This window comes from Ceratotherium simum, chromosome 2, assembly GCF_057802395.1.
Source record: "Ceratotherium simum simum isolate JZ-2026a chromosome 2, ASM5780239v1, whole genome shotgun sequence".
Classification (NCBI taxonomy): Eukaryota; Metazoa; Chordata; class Mammalia; order Perissodactyla; family Rhinocerotidae; genus Ceratotherium; species Ceratotherium simum.
The window spans coordinates 29620637-29638884 of NC_141901.1; the positions used below are offsets into that span (position 1 = coordinate 29620637).

Genomic DNA, 18248 nt, shown 5'->3' on the forward strand with positions numbered 1-18248 from the left:
CCACCTTAAGTTGTTGTTATTTAAATTGCAGTTCAGTACTTATTAGTAAAATGGGAAGAAGATGACTTCTAGTAATAAAACTGTATGTCAAACATGTTCAAATTTATGATATAGGATTCATATCATCATTAGCATTCTCATCATCATTATAGCTAATATTTATAAGATATCACACACTGTAAGTACATTATATCTATTATTTCATTTAGCCTTAAACTGTTTAATTCTACTCTCATCTTATTTAAGTTACACTCCCACCCACTCCTGCCACTTCTAATCACCCTTACCCTCCATACGTTTTCTCTTCTTTTCCACAGTAACTTTCACTTTCCAATGTACTATACTGTTTACTTGTTTATTGTGCTCATTTTTCATTCCCTGCCTTTTCTTTCCAGAATATAAATTCCACAAGGCAGCAAACTTTGTCTGTTTTTTTCACTTCATCTTAGAAGCGTGTAGTAGATGTTCTATAAATATTTGTTTCTTGAGTAGCCACTACCCTATGAGGTAAATAATTTTTTTTTGGTGAGGAAGATTAGCTCTGAGCTAACATCTTGTTCCCATCTTCCTCCATTTTATGTGGGACACCTGCCACAGCATGGCTTGATAAACGGTGTGTAGGTCTGTGCCCAGGATGCGAACCTGTGAACCCTGGGCCACCGAAGTGGAGCGTGTGAACTTAACTACTATGCCACTGGGCCAGCCCTGGTAAATAATGTTTTTTAAATCTTCATTTTATGAATAAGGAAATTGACACACAAGGAGGTTAGGACACACAGCAGGTCGACGGAGAACCCAGGATTTGAATTGACAGTAGATTCCAGAGTCTACATTCTTAACATTACACTGAAGGTAAGATAGCAATTTTATTTGGAATTATTTTTCATTTAAAAATTATCATTAGTCATGCTCACGATGGCAGGTGGTCACTTTTATGGATATAGTTGTAGAAAATAGTAAGAGAAACTCCAAATAAATTGGAGTCAGGGAGACCTGTAGAAGGAGCTCTCACGCCCTACCATATATCGTCAATTACACCAAACAGGAAGAATCGTCTGGCTTGCATCTCTGACTGGAAATAAAACTACTTTACTACTGAAGGAAGATTTCTCTCCCCACCCAGCAACAGTGCAGCCAATGGGAAATGCTATGGCTCAGCCAATAAGAAGCTGTTGCTGTCCTGAACTGTTCCTTTCCCCCAGTGGACTTTCATTTAGAACAGCCCCTCCCTATTCTCTCTTTTTCTGTATAAAAACAGCTCCCCTCCTTTGTTTCTGGCTTTACGTATGGTTTGTTCAAGCATGCACAACCCAAATTGTAATTCTTTTGGCTAGTCCTGAATAAACTCGTTTTGCAGTAAAACAACAGGCGAATTTGTTTTTAAGTTGACGTAGTCGTCAAATATTGTTTAAAATATTTTTAGAAGACTTTTTATTTCTGGCTTTCATGTTCCCAAAAGTGTTCCCTTCTTTAACATTGTTCATGTTCTGTCTTTAGGTTTTAGTTATTCTTTTTTTAATTATTGTTCTTATTTTCTAAACTAGGGAACTCATTTGGAAGTATATTTAGAGTGTTTAAATTTAGATAATAAATTAAATCACTTGTTCTAGGCAACAGTGATACATCATGTTTTTTATGATTTCAGAATCTAACTGCCAAATACAAGGGATTGTCAGCCAGCTGGTTCTTTCTGATGATTGGTATCACTGCTTTTAGTAGCATGTATTCACATCTCACAGAAATCTCTACAGAGACATGACACAACCAGCAAGGGCTGGTGAGTTCATTTTTTCTAGATGATGTCAGCATATAGATGAGCAAGGATGAGACTAATTTGCATTTTTTCTCCTAAAGAGAAGCACACTCCTCCTGTGTTTCCTCTGCTCTCAATACTTCACTACAACACTACTTCACTTCTGACACCAGAGGTGTGAGTTTTCCACACATCAAGCAATTCTGGGACACCAGCTGGATATCCTACAATCCAACTCATTTCTAACACTATAGTGTCAGATCCCACAGGTTAAGGGCTCAGTCCTACAAGGCTTCCCCCTGCCTCTACTTAGAAGCCAATCACAAGTCCAAGTTGTCACTGGTGCTTCTGACCAATCGGCTATAAATCAGAGGTTCCCACGTCCCCCTCTTTGGGTTCCATTAATTTGCTGGAGTGGCTTACGGAACTCAGGAAAACATTTTACTTACCAGATTACCAGTTTATTATAAAAGGATATAACTCAGGAACAGCCAGATGGAAGAGATGCATAGTGCCAGGTATGTGGGAAGGGGTAGGAGCTTCCATGCCCTTCCTGGGCTGCTACTCTCCCTGCATCTGTATACGTTCTCCGACCTGGAAGCTCTCTTAACTCAATCCTTTTGTTTTTTTTTTATGGTGGCTTCATTACATAGGCATGCTTGATTAAATCTTTGGCCATTGGCCATTGAACTTATTCTCCAGCTCCTTTGCCATCCCCTGAGGTTGGGAGGTGGGGCTAAAAGTTCCAACCCTCTAATCACATGGTTGGTTCCCCTGGCAACCAGCCACCACCCTTAGAGACTTTCTAAAAGTCACCTCACTAACATAAACTCAGGTGTGATTGAAAGGGTCTTGTTATGAATAACTAGACACTCATTTCACCTTAATAGCTCTGAAGCCATTTCAGGAACTGAGGGCATCAGACCAAAAATTATAACAAAAGATGTTCTCGTTGTTCTTATTGCTTAGGAAATTCCAAGGGTTTCCAGAACTGTGAGCCAGGAATGTGGACAAAGACCAAAACATATTATTATAAATCACATTATCACAGTGTTGCCATATACTTGAGCAGGAATGAGACTAGTTTGCATTTTTTCTATTGAGTTGTTCATCATGATTTTTTAACAATAATTTTTATTTTTAAAAACATTGCACTAAGATATTATTAATCTTGATTATTGAGTTTTTGGTGCCCCTTTAAATTTTATGCCCAAGATGAGTGCCTCAGTTGTCTCACCTGGTCCTAGCCTGTGGCTCAGGGTACTGCAAAATCAGAAGTACTTGAGTCAACTGTTGCGGACTCATGGTTATATTTTGCATATGCACAAAAAAGAGAGTGGATGAATTTACTGACTTGGTTCCTCCCGTTCAGGTTCTGAGTAACTAAATGAACATGTTTTGTACTTTTCTTTGGCCTTTTGGAGAATGTTCTTGTTAACCAAAAAATAAAGAGTCAAAATGATAGGCAGTGAGGTATTTATTTTGAGAACAAAGAATTGCAGTTTGGGGAGCACAGATTTAGGAAGAAATCCAAATAGTGTCCCAATTACAGGAGAGGGGCTTAGGATTTTTATGGGAAAAAGGGAGGATGAGGTGATGTTACTGAACCAGGTTTTGTTTGCCTGCCACATGATTATGCCAATCACCAGGATGACAAGTTTGCAAAGAGAAAGGATTTAATCACAAGGTGGCCAAGCAAGGAGGTAGGGGAATCAATCTCAGATCCACCTCCCTGAAAATGGGGACTCTGGGATATTTATGGGATAAGGGGTCAGGGTGGTCTAAAGTGTGGGAATAGATGATTGGAGGTAAGGAGAAGTGAGGGAGTTAATGATTTGTGCAAGCGTAGTCAAGTTTCATGCTTCTGCATAGGACGTGTGCTCACAAAATGAAGGCGTTACCATGAACTGAGGGTGGAGTTTTGTGCTCCTTGACCTCAGAAAGGTCACTTGTCAGGGCTGGCCCGGTGGCATAGTGGTTAAGTTTGCATGTTCTACTTCGGCAGCCCAGGGTTTGCAGGTTCAGATCCCAGGCATGGACCTACACCCCACTCATCAAGCCATGCTGTGGCAGCGTCCCACGTACAAAATAGAGGAAGATAGGCACAGATGTTAGATAAGGGCTAATCTTCCTCAGCAAAAAGAGGAGGATTGGCAATGGATGTTAGCTCAGAGCCAGTCTTCCTCAACAACAACAACAAAAAAGGTCACTTGTCAAACATTTGTGCAGGCCCATTTGATGGGTTGGTGGTGTCAACTGGCCTGAACTGGACAAGGGGTCAACTCCCAGTTCCTGAAAACCTCAAGCACTCCACCTGTTACCACGGTAACCCAAGCCTCAGAGATGTTATCTATAGGGTGAGTTTTAGTAATGTATTATCTAACTGCTTTTGCAAACAAACAACTGAGTTTAGTTAAAGCAAGTTGGCCCCGAGTTTCAGTGAGTTGTAATTAAAGAAGAGTTCATTCCTGCTAGACTAAGGCTAGGTTTGTACTTCAGGCAAAAGGTTTGATCATCAGGCAAAGGCCACATTTGTACTTCATTGACTGGTTAGCGATTGGTCCTCAGCAAAGTCCAGTTTCATCAGCCCTTGCAAACAGGGTATTCTTGTTCTTACTGACTTCTTGGAATGTTAGTGGTTTGGTCCAGTTTGGAAGATAAAGAAAACAAGTACCGCAAGGCAATTCCTCTGAAATGGCTGGTCTAGCTCTATTTTAATGTGGCTCTACTCATATCATCTTTCACAGTCTGAAGGTCTTCTAGAAAGATCTATCATGTATTTACAAGAAGCTGAGATTTTGGTGGTGTTCACTGGTTTGGTGAAGTGTAAATGAAGAAGGAGTACTTTATATGAAATGGATGTGTTCTGAGTGAGAGGATAAAGATGGTGTAGAAGAAAACACTGCGCTGGCAAATTGATACTCGATTATCATTGCCTGCATTGTGGGTAACTATAAGGAATTATTCCAGGATCAATTTGGTACATTTTGTCTGACCCTGTTCTGTGAACACAGATGTTGAGAGCACTGAAGAGAGCTTTCAAAAGGAATCTTGATTTAAACTTTGGGCCTTGGGAGGTGAAGCTAGGCAAATGGCAGGGTGGCCCTTGGAAGCAGAATGAACTATGCCTGGAAGAGCTTCAAGTTTGATTTTAAGTTAGAAGTGTAAAATTTTGGAAAGGGTATCTCTAGGGTTAAAGCAAATATACATTTTGGCCTAATGCCAAATGGCCAAATATTAAAGTATAATATTTCACGAAAGTGGAGGCCAAAGCTTACTATCAATATCATGGAATGCATTTATATGCTGCAGGAAAAAAACAGTTTAATAATTGTTGCCAATATATTATAAAAATTTAATAGTCAAATTTTTAAAGGTTCATATTCTGATGCAGGAATAAGAATTTAGCAGCACTGCCAGCGGCTTGATTGCTTCTCTGGTTACCATACTGCTTCTTTGTGACACTTCATAGATCTTCACTTTCAAGTGATGTCAGAAGAAGAGCAAGATATTTGGGGACTGCTTCATTTTTCCTTAACAATTTCTTCTTCTGTTCTTATGTCTTATAGTGATTTATTATATTCAGATTGATCATAATTTATCATGAATGTTAGAAGCGATTTGGAAGTTTCTTTTCTTTGTCAAATTTGAAGTGGTAATGTTGACATTCTCCTTTCCATTCTGCTTTGATGAGTTCCTATAGGACTTGTTCTTAAAAACGTAGTGGCCTAAATGAAATAAAATAACTCAATACAGCAGTAAAAGGTCATTTGGTTCAACACAATGAGTGTCAGTTATCAAGCAATTCTATAAAAACTATCACGTTGATACAATCTAATCTATTATTCTGCCTTGTATAATTATTTAATTTTATTAGATGTTTGTTGACTGAAAAATTGTTTTCCCTAAAGTTATCTATATAATGCACTCTCAATGTTTATATTAGCTATCAAACTATTTCTCTACTTATTTAAATATTTAAAAGATTTTATCGTACTTACAATCAATAGCTTTCATAGTCATCATTAATTGCAGTAATACGTATAAGGTATTATTTGTAATAATACAGGTATAGAATATTTATCCTTTAACTGACTGACAGAATCTTAATATAAAGCACTTAAGGAGACTTTTCACCCTGAGTTACATCTAGAATACCTACCGATATTTAAAAGAGAACGTTCAGTAGAGACTATAAATCTGAATGACATTCTTTTTATGCATTACCATCATCGTTACTCTGATTAGATGTGATTAGATATGGCATTCATATCTAATCTAAGATATCTAATCTAAGATAAGGCATTCAGCTATTTCGCCTTCCACGTGACAAAGATGAAGAGCAAATTGTGGTCAAATACTGAGGCTACTAGGTGCATCTCTGGTATCTACACCACTAAAATGGTAGTGTAGGGCTGGATGGAGAGTTGCTCTATTATGAAATCTAATGTGATGGTCTTGGGACACATGGGCAGGGGTAGGTGCATGCATTCCTGGCCTGGGTGCACGTGTCATAGGTGGTGGGGAATTGAAGGATGTCAGTTGTAGGCACATCGCCAGAGACCGCTGGGCCCAGCTCAGCGTCTTAGACGTGCACCCTAATTGCTTGGATTATCCCTACAGGTTCTCAGTAAGCAGTCATCAAATGTTGTCTACTATGATCCTCTGTACTTTGGTAGAAATAAAAAATAATAGCATTAGCCAAGCACTTCATGTTTGACATGCCCCCAAATAGTGTTCAGAACCATTCTGTGATCTCTGGGAACGGGAGTTAGGTTCTATGTGGATGAACACTAATTTCTTCCAGCTTCCACATCAGGTAGGATACTAGAAGCAACATCTCTTCCAATCATCCCAAGAACCCATACTACTCATAAAAGATAGAACTTGCATAATAAGCCTTACAATGACTTTAGGTTACTCTCCCATACAAATTCTGAAGTTTGGAATAGGGGCAGCCCTGGGAGGGTTGGGAAGGCTGTGAAAAGCAGGGCCTGTGAGAGAGGGAAAACATCTCCAGCAGAACCTCTGCTAATTAGCATTCAAGGGCTGCTACCTCCTGGAGGAGGTGGCTTAATCCTGTCTTGGTACCACGTTTTCTGGGGACAGTGAATAGACCGTGGTCACAAAGTAGACCTGGTAAATGGTATGATAAAGGAAACATGGGTTTACAGCAAAATATGTGAGCGCTCCTGTTTGGAGGACCTGGGGCACTAATCAATCAGGCTGATACTGGCTCAAGACAAGGTTGACATGAGGGAAGCCATTGTAGAAAAGAAGTCCTGTTGTAACTTTGAATGACCTCTGACAAACTAACCCAGCCAGATATGCACCCTCCAGGAGAACTACCTGCTCTGTAGATTTTACAAACCTGCTTATGCATGAACTTCCCAGCTGCGATAAGATGATAACTGCGTTCTTTTGAGTTCCTTAGGAATGTGATGACCCCCGAACAGAGAGTCGATGCTGATAGCCATCATCAATGAAAACTGAAAGATCTGGTGTGGTGACTCCCAGTCTGTAACACCAGAAGGTCAACATTCCTAACCCTCTCCCCTATAACCCAATGGCCTATATAACTGCTATAAGAATTTGTGCCCCCTTAAGATGGTTCTTTTGGACGTGAGTTGGCCATCTTCCCTCTTGCTAGCAAGCTGTAATAAAAAGTCCTTTTTCTCCTGCCAGCTTGCCTCTTGACTGTTGGCATGTCTTGCGGCGAGCAGATGAACCCCCTTTTTGGGCAGTAACAGGGCCAGTGGTGGAATTTCAGGTTCCAGGAGGCAGGAGCTAAGGCAGAGGAGTCCTGATCTCCAGAGGCCCAGGGATTGCATTATTAGAGATCACACAGGGATTTGGATGGCAATAAATAGCAGTATGACCCAAGGACTCAGGAATACCTGACTTATGCCTTCCCCTATACACCCCACCTTTCCTGCCTATCCCCATCCCTGCTCCCTTGGCCCGGCTTCCTAACTGGAAGATATAAAGTAAGGAAATTATCCCAGCTAGGGCGTGGATTCTCAGTTCCTTGAGCTTGTGAAATGTGAAACAAAATGGGGTCATTTATATCTAAGGGCTTTGAAACAGAGCCTGGAGGCCATTAAGGAAATGGGCCTTATGCACAACGTCCTCATCAAGCAGAACATGGACTTTTGAACTGAGTTAAGACACAAATATTTTGAGAATGCTGCAAGAAACCGCAAGTCGTCACAGTGAAGGACTTTTGTCTCCCTCCAGAGACAGCCTTTGCAATCAATTATGTTGAGCCAAGGTTAGCTTTCTGCGCCAACCCCAATTAACATTCTTTGTAATGCAAACCTCCCTTCTTTGCCTTTGAAAGCCCTTGACTTTTACTCCCTAGCAGGACGCTATTTGGGTTTCAGCCTGAATCTGTGCTCCCCAAATTGCAATTCTTTGATCCAAAATAAACACTTTACCTCTTAAACTGGTTTCTGTTTCTGTAGGTTAAGCAGCTCTGTATCTCCAGTGACTTTCTCCTCACTTAGTACCCTCTCCAGTGGCCATCCTAGACTTTGTCATTATCCAGAACTGTTCCACCTGAAGAATAAAAATTTCAGATACCCCATTCTGTAACCACACCTTTTGTCTTTCCTGTTTGTTCATTCTTAGTAGTCCTGCCATTGAACCCTTTCTTTTTCGACGTCACCATCCACCAGCTCCTCTTCTTTTCATTTCTTTTCTTCTTTTCTCAACTGAGAGTCAATGGTGCACTATTTCAATCTTTTATCAATATCCTAAACTGCTTTTCTGCTTTGTCTTCTCATCACATCCGTGTAACAAAATCCTACCCTTAAATGAATTAAGGCTCTGCTCTTCCATGCCAACAGAGCTCTGGAAAAAAACATGCATAAAATTAGGCAGAGTGGGAGCACTATAAATTCATGGTTACCAGATTCACCTGGGCCCTCGACTCTCACTCTGGAAATTCTCTCTTCCATAAAGTTGCTCTTACACTTTCTACAACATTTCATACCCTTCTCTACCTTTCTGGAAACGCAAACCTCCCTACTTCTTCTCTGCCTTTGAGGAGGTGCTCTTCCTACTTCAGAGGAAGACAGAAGCCCTAATAAAGGATGCCTCATACACAACCAAACAGCATCCTCACCTATTCTTTCCTCCCCACCGCCCATCCCCTGTGAAATGGAGATGCCCATCCTCCTATCTGAGGCCATTTTCTCCAGCACCGCTCTGAATCTCATCCTCTGTGCTTTATCAGGAAACCTGTGCTACTCTCCTCTCCAGGTTCCCTCTGTGCTTCCTCCATCTGTTGTAGCCAATGTATCCCTTAACCTGATGTCCTGCTCCGCTACTGCCTCCTCTGTCTTTACTTTCTTTAGCACCTTTGTTAGTGGAAGATGATTACAACATGGCCACACACACACACACACATCAAGGGCACCTAAAATGGAGACGGGAGGCCATTAGGGACGTGGGGCTTTCGCATGTCTCTACCCCAGTGGAGTGTAAACTTTTGAACTGTGCTTCACTGCTGTCACACTGACCTTCTTCCAAGAAATATGATTACTCCCATAGATAAGAACTTTCTGCCTTAGAGACGGCCTTAGCAACCAATCACGGATAGCTAAGAAGTCACAGCTGTTACCAGCACCAATCACAAATCTTGCAAAACAACCTGTTCAACTTTGCTGGAATTTATCTCTTTTGGCCTTTATAAACCCTCGCTGCTTTTGTTCTCCTCAGACACCTTTGAGTTTCTACTCGAATCTATGTCTCCTGAATTGCAATTCCTGAGACCCCAAATAAATATATTTGATTCTCTTACAGTACTTGCTCTTATTCACTGACAGAAGCCAAATATGATTTTGTTAGTCTTTAAAATTATAGTAATGTTTTCTATTATTAGAATCAATATAAAAATCATGATTATTACATCATATAATCTATATATTATATATAAAAACATGCTCACATTGCATAAGTATAAAATGTCAAATAAGTACTTTCTCTTCCTAACCATCTCCCAAATATATACCCCAGAGATAATCGTGAGATTGTGTATATATGTATGTAGTATATATGGATGTATAAGAATTTCTTACACAAATGGAATCATATGATACATGCTGTTTCACAACATGCTTTTTTCTTTTTATACATTTTAGATATCCACATCAGTACATATAAATGCACCTCATTCTTTTTAATGGCTGCATTTAATTGTAAGGACTTTTTAATATTCAGTGCTCTATCTTCAGTACCTAGAATAGTGCCTGGTACACAATAGGCACTCTATGAATATATGATGAATGAGTGAATGAATAAATTCCACTGTTTGTAAGCACATCATACTTGAAACCAGTCCTCTATTGATAGACATTTGGGTTGTCTTCAGTTTATTGCTATTACAGATAAACTTGGCCTGAACTGCTCTAGGCAAGGCCATGCCTTCCCAGATGAATCCACTGGTCCTTACATCCTCCTGACTCCCTCTGCCTGTGCTCCTATATTCATATTCCTTAACATAGGCTCTGCTTCCTGTGTGATCAACTGAGAAATTGCCTTTAATTGGTATTCACAAGAAGCCCAAAAGAAATGAGCATGTATGATTGTATAGGTTTTGCTGGAAATTTCTGTAGTCCCAGTGTGGTAGTCATTAATGCGGTTCACCAATGATTCTGCTCCTTCTCCTTCCAGGCACGTAGTATGATTGTTCTTCCCTATTCTTTTCCAAGTTCCCTTAAAGTGAGTTGCTTCGGCCAATAAAATGTGAAGTCTTAAAGAACTAGTATGTGATTGTCATGTGCCTTGCCCCTGCAGCAGAGGCTCCTTCTCCATGGGTACCAGGGCAGAGCCCCCTCTCCATGCCTTCCAACCCAAGATTGGCATGTAGTGTTAGCAAAAACTAAACCTTTGTTTTTAAAGCCCCTGAGATTGTTTGCTATGGGAGCAAACCTAGCTCCTTCCAAATAATATACACGAGGAAGGACCACATCGAGTGCCGTACAGCTTCTGAAGACATCCTGTGGGCTCCCTGGTTCATTTCTTCCCCTAAGGCTGGGCTGAGCACTTTGGGCTCCTTCTGGAGGCCCATGCTCCAGATATATGACCCTCGTAAGTGCAGTCCACCTCTTGTTTGACTGACTGTTTCTGATAAAAATTTTCTCTCTTCATTGCTACCTTCCTCGAAAAAATTATTTGTTACCTCAACAAATGTATTACACAATTCTTTGTCAGATAAATTGGAAGAAGACAAAATATAATAGTCATTTTGAGACATATCCTTATCTCCCTCCACACCCTCACTCTGGACCACCATTCTTGCAGGGCATTGCCTGTGACATCTCTGAAGCCCGTCTTGTTTCCTGCTTCCTTGCTTGGCCTGATTTTTAGGACCATGGGGGAAGTCTGCACTCTTACTTGTGACACTCCTCTCACATCCATTACAAAGAGAAGCTCCTTGGTATCAGAGGATCTGTAGCAGCATTAGGAGAATAAGTCTTCTGTCACACTTCCTTTCCATTCCCACTCAACTCCTGAGTCAGGGTCGACCCCCATGTGTCTGGAAAGAATGCCTTGGATGAGTACCCTACCTCAGCCTCTTCCTCCAAGGTGTCTGACATTTTTGCTTGAGTACAGTCTATCACAAAAACCACACTAACTACCATCCCAACAAAACAAGAAAAAATGAATTATTTCATGTGTCAAAGCCTAGATCAGTTCTTTGTAAGCTGAATCTGTCCCACGTATAATGAGCCCTTGCAAGATGCTTGGGGTTGATAACTTGGCATAACTGCCAAGTTGATAACTGCAATCCTTTCTGTGCCTTAGCTTAACAAACTGCAGGCAAATTAGAAGGGTGTTTTGATTGGCTTTGCTGCAAAACAACGCCCAAATTTAGTGCCTAAAACAACTATTGATAAACAAGGATTTTTCTATGCAGTCTTTCTGGTATGACTGAGGCTCAGCTGATCTCAGTTAGACTAGCTCTTGTGTCTGTCGTCATTTGGTGAGTTGATTGGACTAGCTAGTTCTGATGGCCTCACTCCCATGTCTGGCAATTGACTGGCTATCAGCTGGGGCAAAGAAGGGGCATCTACCTTTCATCACCCGGCAGGTTAGCCTGGGCTTGTTCACATGGTAGTGGACACAGGGTTCCAAGAGCAGTAACAGGGCAAGTCCCAATGCACAAAGTGATTTGCAAGTCTCTGCTTGCATCAATTTGCTATTTTGTCCCATTGGCCAGTGCCAATCATAGGCGGCCCAACTCAAGTGATGAAAAGAAACTCTACCTCTAATGGGAGGGATTATTAAGGATGTGGATACAGGACAGGAAACATCTGTGGCCATTTTTTGCCATTTGCCATGAGAGGGTAGTCTCCAACCCAGGTCTCAGGCTTCCTCTAAATAGCTTTCTGATCACAGGTGGTGAATCTACTCCATATACTCATCCCACTCCCAGCAGCCCACCAGGACCCTTCAGAGGCCTGAGACACTCCTCCAACATCTCTTTTTTTATTTTATTTTATTTTTTATTTAATTTACTTTTTCCTTTTTGTGAGGAGATCAGTCCTGTGCTAACATCTGCCAATCCTCTTCTTTTTTTGCTGAGGAAGACTGGCCCTGGGCTAACATCTGTGCCCATCTTCCTCCACTTTATATGGGACGCCGCCACAGCATGGCCTGCCAAGCGGTGCATCAGCGCGCGCCTGGGATCTGAACCGGAGAACCCTAGGCCGCTGCAGCGGACCGCGCGCACTTAACCGCTTGCGCCACTGGGCTGGACCCCTCCAACATCTCTAATTCCCCAAATCTGCACTGGTGTCTACAGCATTAAGCAGCTGTTCTGTATGGCTCGGGATAAAAGTCTGTCACTTTTGTACACAATGATAGAAATGGTTTCCAAATCAGGAGCTCAATATTTAAAATTTTGGTAACTTACCATTACTGTGTGCATTTTCAAGAGCTGGAGGAATTAGAGCTTTGAGTTATTTCAATCTCTATTACTTCTTCACTTCAAGTATGGCATTCCTGAAATATTTTGCATTCTGCCCATAGATGAATATCCTCCTCTCTTGTACCTGGCATTGCATTCTCTGCACATTTCTTTTTTATGGCTTCCAGATTCTAAGGTGTACTTTACAAGGTCAAATCCACCCCCAGAATTATGAAAAGATAAACACATATTTTATTTTAATATTTGTTAATATTTCATTGCAGAAAAATCTAGAATTGCGTGGTATAATATGGTAGCCATTAGCTGCATGTGGTTATTGAGCACTTGAAATGTAGCTAGCTCAAATTTAGATGTGCTATAAATATAAAAACATAATGGATTTTAAAGATTTGGTATGAAGAAAAGATTGTTAAATATAACATTAATAACTTTTATATTGATTACATGTTGAAATGAGAATATATTGCAAATTTGGGTTAAATAAAATATATTATTAAAATTAATTTTACTTGTTTATTTTTACCTTTCTTAATGTAAATACTAGAAAATTACACAATGTGCCTCACATTTTTGGCTCTCAGAATTTATTCTAGCAATTTATGGAAAAATAAATGTAAAGTGGCTATATTAATATCAGACAAATTATATTTGAGTATATTTGAGAACATTATAAAAGATAAAGAAGGTCATCATATAATGATAAAGGGATCAATTCGTCAAGAAAACATACAAATTCTAAACATTTATACCCCTAATAATAGAACTTCAAAATACAAGAAGCAAAAACTGAGGGCTGCAATGAAAAATAAACAAATCTACAATTATAACTGGGAATTTTGATATCCCCTCTCTCAATAATTGATAGAACAAGTAGTCAGAAAATCAGCAAGGATAGAGAAGACTGGAACAATACTAGCAACCAATTTGACCTAATTGACATTTATAGGAAATGCCCCTCAAGAGCAGCAAAATACACAATCTTTTCAAGTGCACGTGGAACATTTAGCAAGATATCACATTCTGAGCCATAAAACATGCATCAATAAATTTTTGAAAGGATTCAAATCATACATAGTATGCTGTCTGTTCACACTGGAATTAAATTAGACTATAACAGAAGGATACTTGGAAAATCCTCAAAATATTTGGAAATTAAATAACACACTTTTAATAACCCATGGATCAAAGAAGATATTGAAAAGAAATTAGAAAGTATTTTGTACTGAATGAAATTGTAACACAACGTATCAAAATTTTTAGAATGCCATTATAGCAGTTCTCAGAAATTTATAGACTAAATGCTTATATTAGAAAAGAAGAAAGGGCCGGCCCCGTGGCTTAGCGGTTGAGTGTGCACGCTCCGCTGCTGGCAGCCCGGGTTCGGATCTCGGGCGCGCACCGATGCACCGCTTCTCCGGCCATGCTGGGGCCGTGTCCCACCTACAGCAACTAGAAGGATGTGCAACTATGACATACAACTATCTACTGGGGCTTTGGGGGAAAAATAAATAAATAAAATTATAAAAAAAAAAAAAGAAAAGAAAAGAAGAAAGATCTAAGTCAACGACCTCAGTTTCCACCTTACTAAACTAGAAACAGAAGAGCCAATTAAACCCAATGCAAACAGAAGACATAAAGATCGGAGCAGAAATCAATGAAATAGCAAAGAGAAAAACAATAGAGCAAGTCAATGAAACCTTTAAAACTAGTTCTTTGAGAAGATTAACAAAATCAAAAAACCTATAACCAGACTGGTCAGGAAGAAAAAAGAGAGAGAAGATATGAATTATTAACATCAGAAATAAGCATCACTACAGATTCTACAGACATTAAAAGGATAATAAGAAAGTCATAATTGTAAAAATTAGTAAGGTAAATAATACTGTATTTTGTGTGAGTGTGGAGAGAAAAGAACTCTTCCTGCACAGTGAAGTAATCTGATACTGCAACTCATTTCTTGAGCATATATCCAAGAGAAAGGCTCAAGCAGTTTTGTAAAGAGACATTGTAGTCCTAAACCCTGACCGTTGGTTTTTATTCCTTTTTTGTAATGCAAGTGTGTGATTTAAGCTTTGAATGCCGAAGCATCCACTTCAAAGATGGCTATCTCGAATAAACATATAGCCAGCCACAGGACTAGATAAAAAGCCAGTCCACCTCCTTCCACTGAGGCTCCTTTGTTTTAGAGACCTTGGTCGATTTCAATAACTGATCATTTGGACTGCTTGTTTTTTCTTTTCCCCTGCTTTAAATTCCCGCTCTGATGTTTTAAATTCACCAATAAAGTGTGAGCTTGTAAAACCCGAGGCCCCCACCCTCAACCTCAATAAAAGCAGAACCCCAGGCCTGTGCTCTCTCTCTCTCTCTCTCTCTACCTGTGACCTTGTCATGTGGCACCAGGTGTGCTGTGTAATTTCCAGGTCCTGTAAGTAATAAACCTTTATTTTTCCAAAGTTTCCTGATGGTTATTTCTGAAGGGCGTCTTGCAATTATGATAAGAACCACAAGGGCTGGTCCAGCCACAGCGTTGGTTATTAACAGGCTGAGACGGGCACAAAAAAGACATGTACAAGGATATTTATCACAGAGTTGTTTGCGGTAAAGGGGAGTTGGAAGCAAACTAGGGGTTCACACAATGGGAATGAATAAGTAAAATATGGGGGATACATGTTATGGAATATTATGCAGCATTCAGGAGCAAGGAATGTGATGAACATATATACACCCCAAACCTTCATGCATATTTAAGGATATCTATCACACACACTAGTGTGGGTTCCTGGAAGGTAGAGAGAAGCGATTGGGGAATGGTAATCAGGAGATAAGGAAGAAAATGAAGAGGGATGTTTACAATCACCGAGGATAACAGTCTCTTATGAGCTAAACAACATGTACCTGATGTGCAGCAAGAAATAACTGCGTGAACACTACTATGTAAACTCTTTGCCCTTCACGATCTCACTGAGATATAATAAAATGGAAAAGAAACTTAATTAACTTTAGGAAGTGGACTTGTGCAGGGCCCTCATATTATATATCATAGATATCCAAATGAAAATTAAGATGCACTGATTTTTAATAGGTAATTATTTATTTCAGCTAGCTTGCCAAATCCAGAAAAGTAAAAACTTGAGTGATAATGGTATATAAAGCATCAGTAGTTCCATGTTCCAGGATCACTATGTGTATTAGCAAATTTTAGCAATGTTACTTATTGCAATAAATGATGATGCTTAAGTGAAATTGATAAACTGAGGTTTGTCTCTCTAGAGCTGTACAGAAAAGCAAATCTCTTCCCCATCAAAAGGAGGTGTAGTGTATTTAAATGGTTTTTTCCTTGTCTCTCTCTTGTTCTATTTTTTTAATCCCCAGAGATAGTTTATGTAACTCCAGGGTCACTTTTGAGTCCTGGGGACTTGGGAAACACTGTAAGAGTTTTTTGCCTTTCAGGAGTATCTCACAATCTTCAGGGACTTCTTGAAAGAGAAAATCAAAAGAGAGATTTCGGGAAGTTTCCCCATCCTTGTAAAGGCTTGTGCTTCTTTAGGAAGTCTTGTGATCGGAGGAAGATTGGAAGATGAAGACTCACCCAAGGACTGGTTGATGGGCAGGAAACTCCAGAACAATACTCTGGATTCTAGCAAAATATTTCCCTGAGAGCTGAATCCACGTGTGTTCTTAGGTAATACTCAGTATCGGCTCAAGCAGAGAGGACGTTTAAGCAGCAAGGGAATCCCAAAAAATGTCTGAAAGAACAACTGGCATGTCAGTTTTGCTGACCAACAAGAAATGGAGCAAAAGCACATCATATATTGGAGAAAATACTGAGGGCTAGGCCAGGATATATGGTCAATGAGGCTCTCCTGTTCACAGACCTGGGCTGACCGGTTATAAAATTGATGCAATAAACTTTGCTACCGTTGCAGACTCATCACAATGCTTCAAGATGGAAAGAACCACCTTATAAATTAACCCCAACAACTGAGATAGTCCTTTAGGACATATTATCACTTTTCCTATTTTATGAATCATCCTATTTTCCTGTAGTTTATTTTAAGGTATTATATGACAAAAAAATTCATTGAATGAGTATTATTTACCCTCTTGCACTTGGGTACATTGGACTCCAAGATTTGTTCTTTGAGCAAGAGATACTCTGGGAGCCAACCATCCTATAGCCAGGGTCACACTGGATGGTGACAGTTTCAGGGTTGACATACTGATCCTTTTCCACAGTCAGCTTTCCATTTGGTATTTCTGGTTTTAGGCACACAGCTGTAATCAAAACACATTTTCTTAGCGTCTTGAATATCTCAGAGGAAACACATTTTAACATGATAATATCATAATAAAAGGGATAAGAAATATTGCTGGATTCTACCTTTTCTTTCTACACTGCTGATCCACCACCACTACTACCATCTCTACCAACACTGTCACTGGCGAATATTTTTACTGAGCACTTGCAGTATATCAGTCCTTGCACCAGGCACATTACATGCACGTAAGCCTTCAGCAACTCTGTGAGAGAGGCACTATGGTTATCTCCATTGTAGAGACAAGAAAACTGAGGCATGGAGAAGCTAAATGGCTTGCCCCAAAGCACACAGCAACTTTAAAGTGGCAGAGCCAGAGTGTGAACCCGGGGGTGTCTAATTCTAGATTCTGAGCCCTTTACTTCTGTACTCTAGGGCCTCCCTTCTTGCCTCAGTTTTCCTCTGTGTAAAATAAAACAGCAACATATCTCCCAGAATTGTTATGAGTAAAATGATGTAAGTAACCTGCTTAGGAACATTTTACTTATTCTGCCATAACAGCTGCTTGACCAATAGGGAGGTCAACCCCATAGGTCAACTCTCTTGTGAAAGGTTCTGGCCTGTATAAGAACCTGAGGGTGTTATTTTTTGGACATTTGGAATTAAGCCATGATAGACTTCACTCAGCACTCAAGCACATGCCCATGGTGACTCTGCCTCTGGCTGGGAAGACCCTTTCTCTCAGAGTCACTTCTAACCCACTCTGCAGTGGTTCTATCTACTTATCACTATTCTACCCCAGGGAGCTGGCATTACCTTTACTTTGAAGAGCTAGAGATGACCATTTTGAAAACATCCAGGAGATTTTAGCTTCTCCAACCAGAGCATATCCTTCCCCGTATTCATACTCCACCAGATTTACTAGTATCTTTAGAGCGTCCATTTTTAATTCTGGGTGGAGGCCTGCAACCTTGAATGGTGAGAGAGAGAGAGAGAGAGGAAGAGAGTGATTTTTTTCTGACTCATTAGAGAAAAAACACACACTTAGGGATTTATCCTTCCCAATCAATTTCACTGCCCATTAGACAACTTGGAATAATTCACAAAGTAAGGGTGTGCCCCCATATTACCAAGTGCTGGGAATTAAGGAAAGTGGATATGTGTATGAGTATCTGGGGGAAAGAGAAATAACTCCTCACCTGTATAGAACTATTTTTTTCAATACATTTAAATATTTAATAAAATGTGTGTGAGTGTGTCAGTTAATATTTTAAGCATTTAACAAATATTAACTCATATAATC

General features: G+C 40.0%; 1 protein-coding gene across 1 annotated transcript; it reads right to left on the reverse strand.

The window, feature by feature from the left end:
• Nucleotides 1-15777: 15777 nt before the first annotated feature.
• On the reverse strand, nt 15778-17910 carry LOC147917796 (C4b-binding protein alpha chain-like). Its single transcript, XM_087418597.1, has 3 exons — nt 17762-17910; nt 16800-16964; nt 15778-16165 (listed from the first exon to the last, which is right to left on the reverse strand). The coding sequence occupies exons 1-3, from the start codon at nt 17886-17888 to the stop codon at nt 16011-16013; spliced, it is 447 nt and encodes a 148-aa protein (XP_087274723.1). The 5' UTR covers nt 17889-17910; the 3' UTR covers nt 15778-16010.
• Nucleotides 17911-18248: the final 338 nt, after the last annotated feature.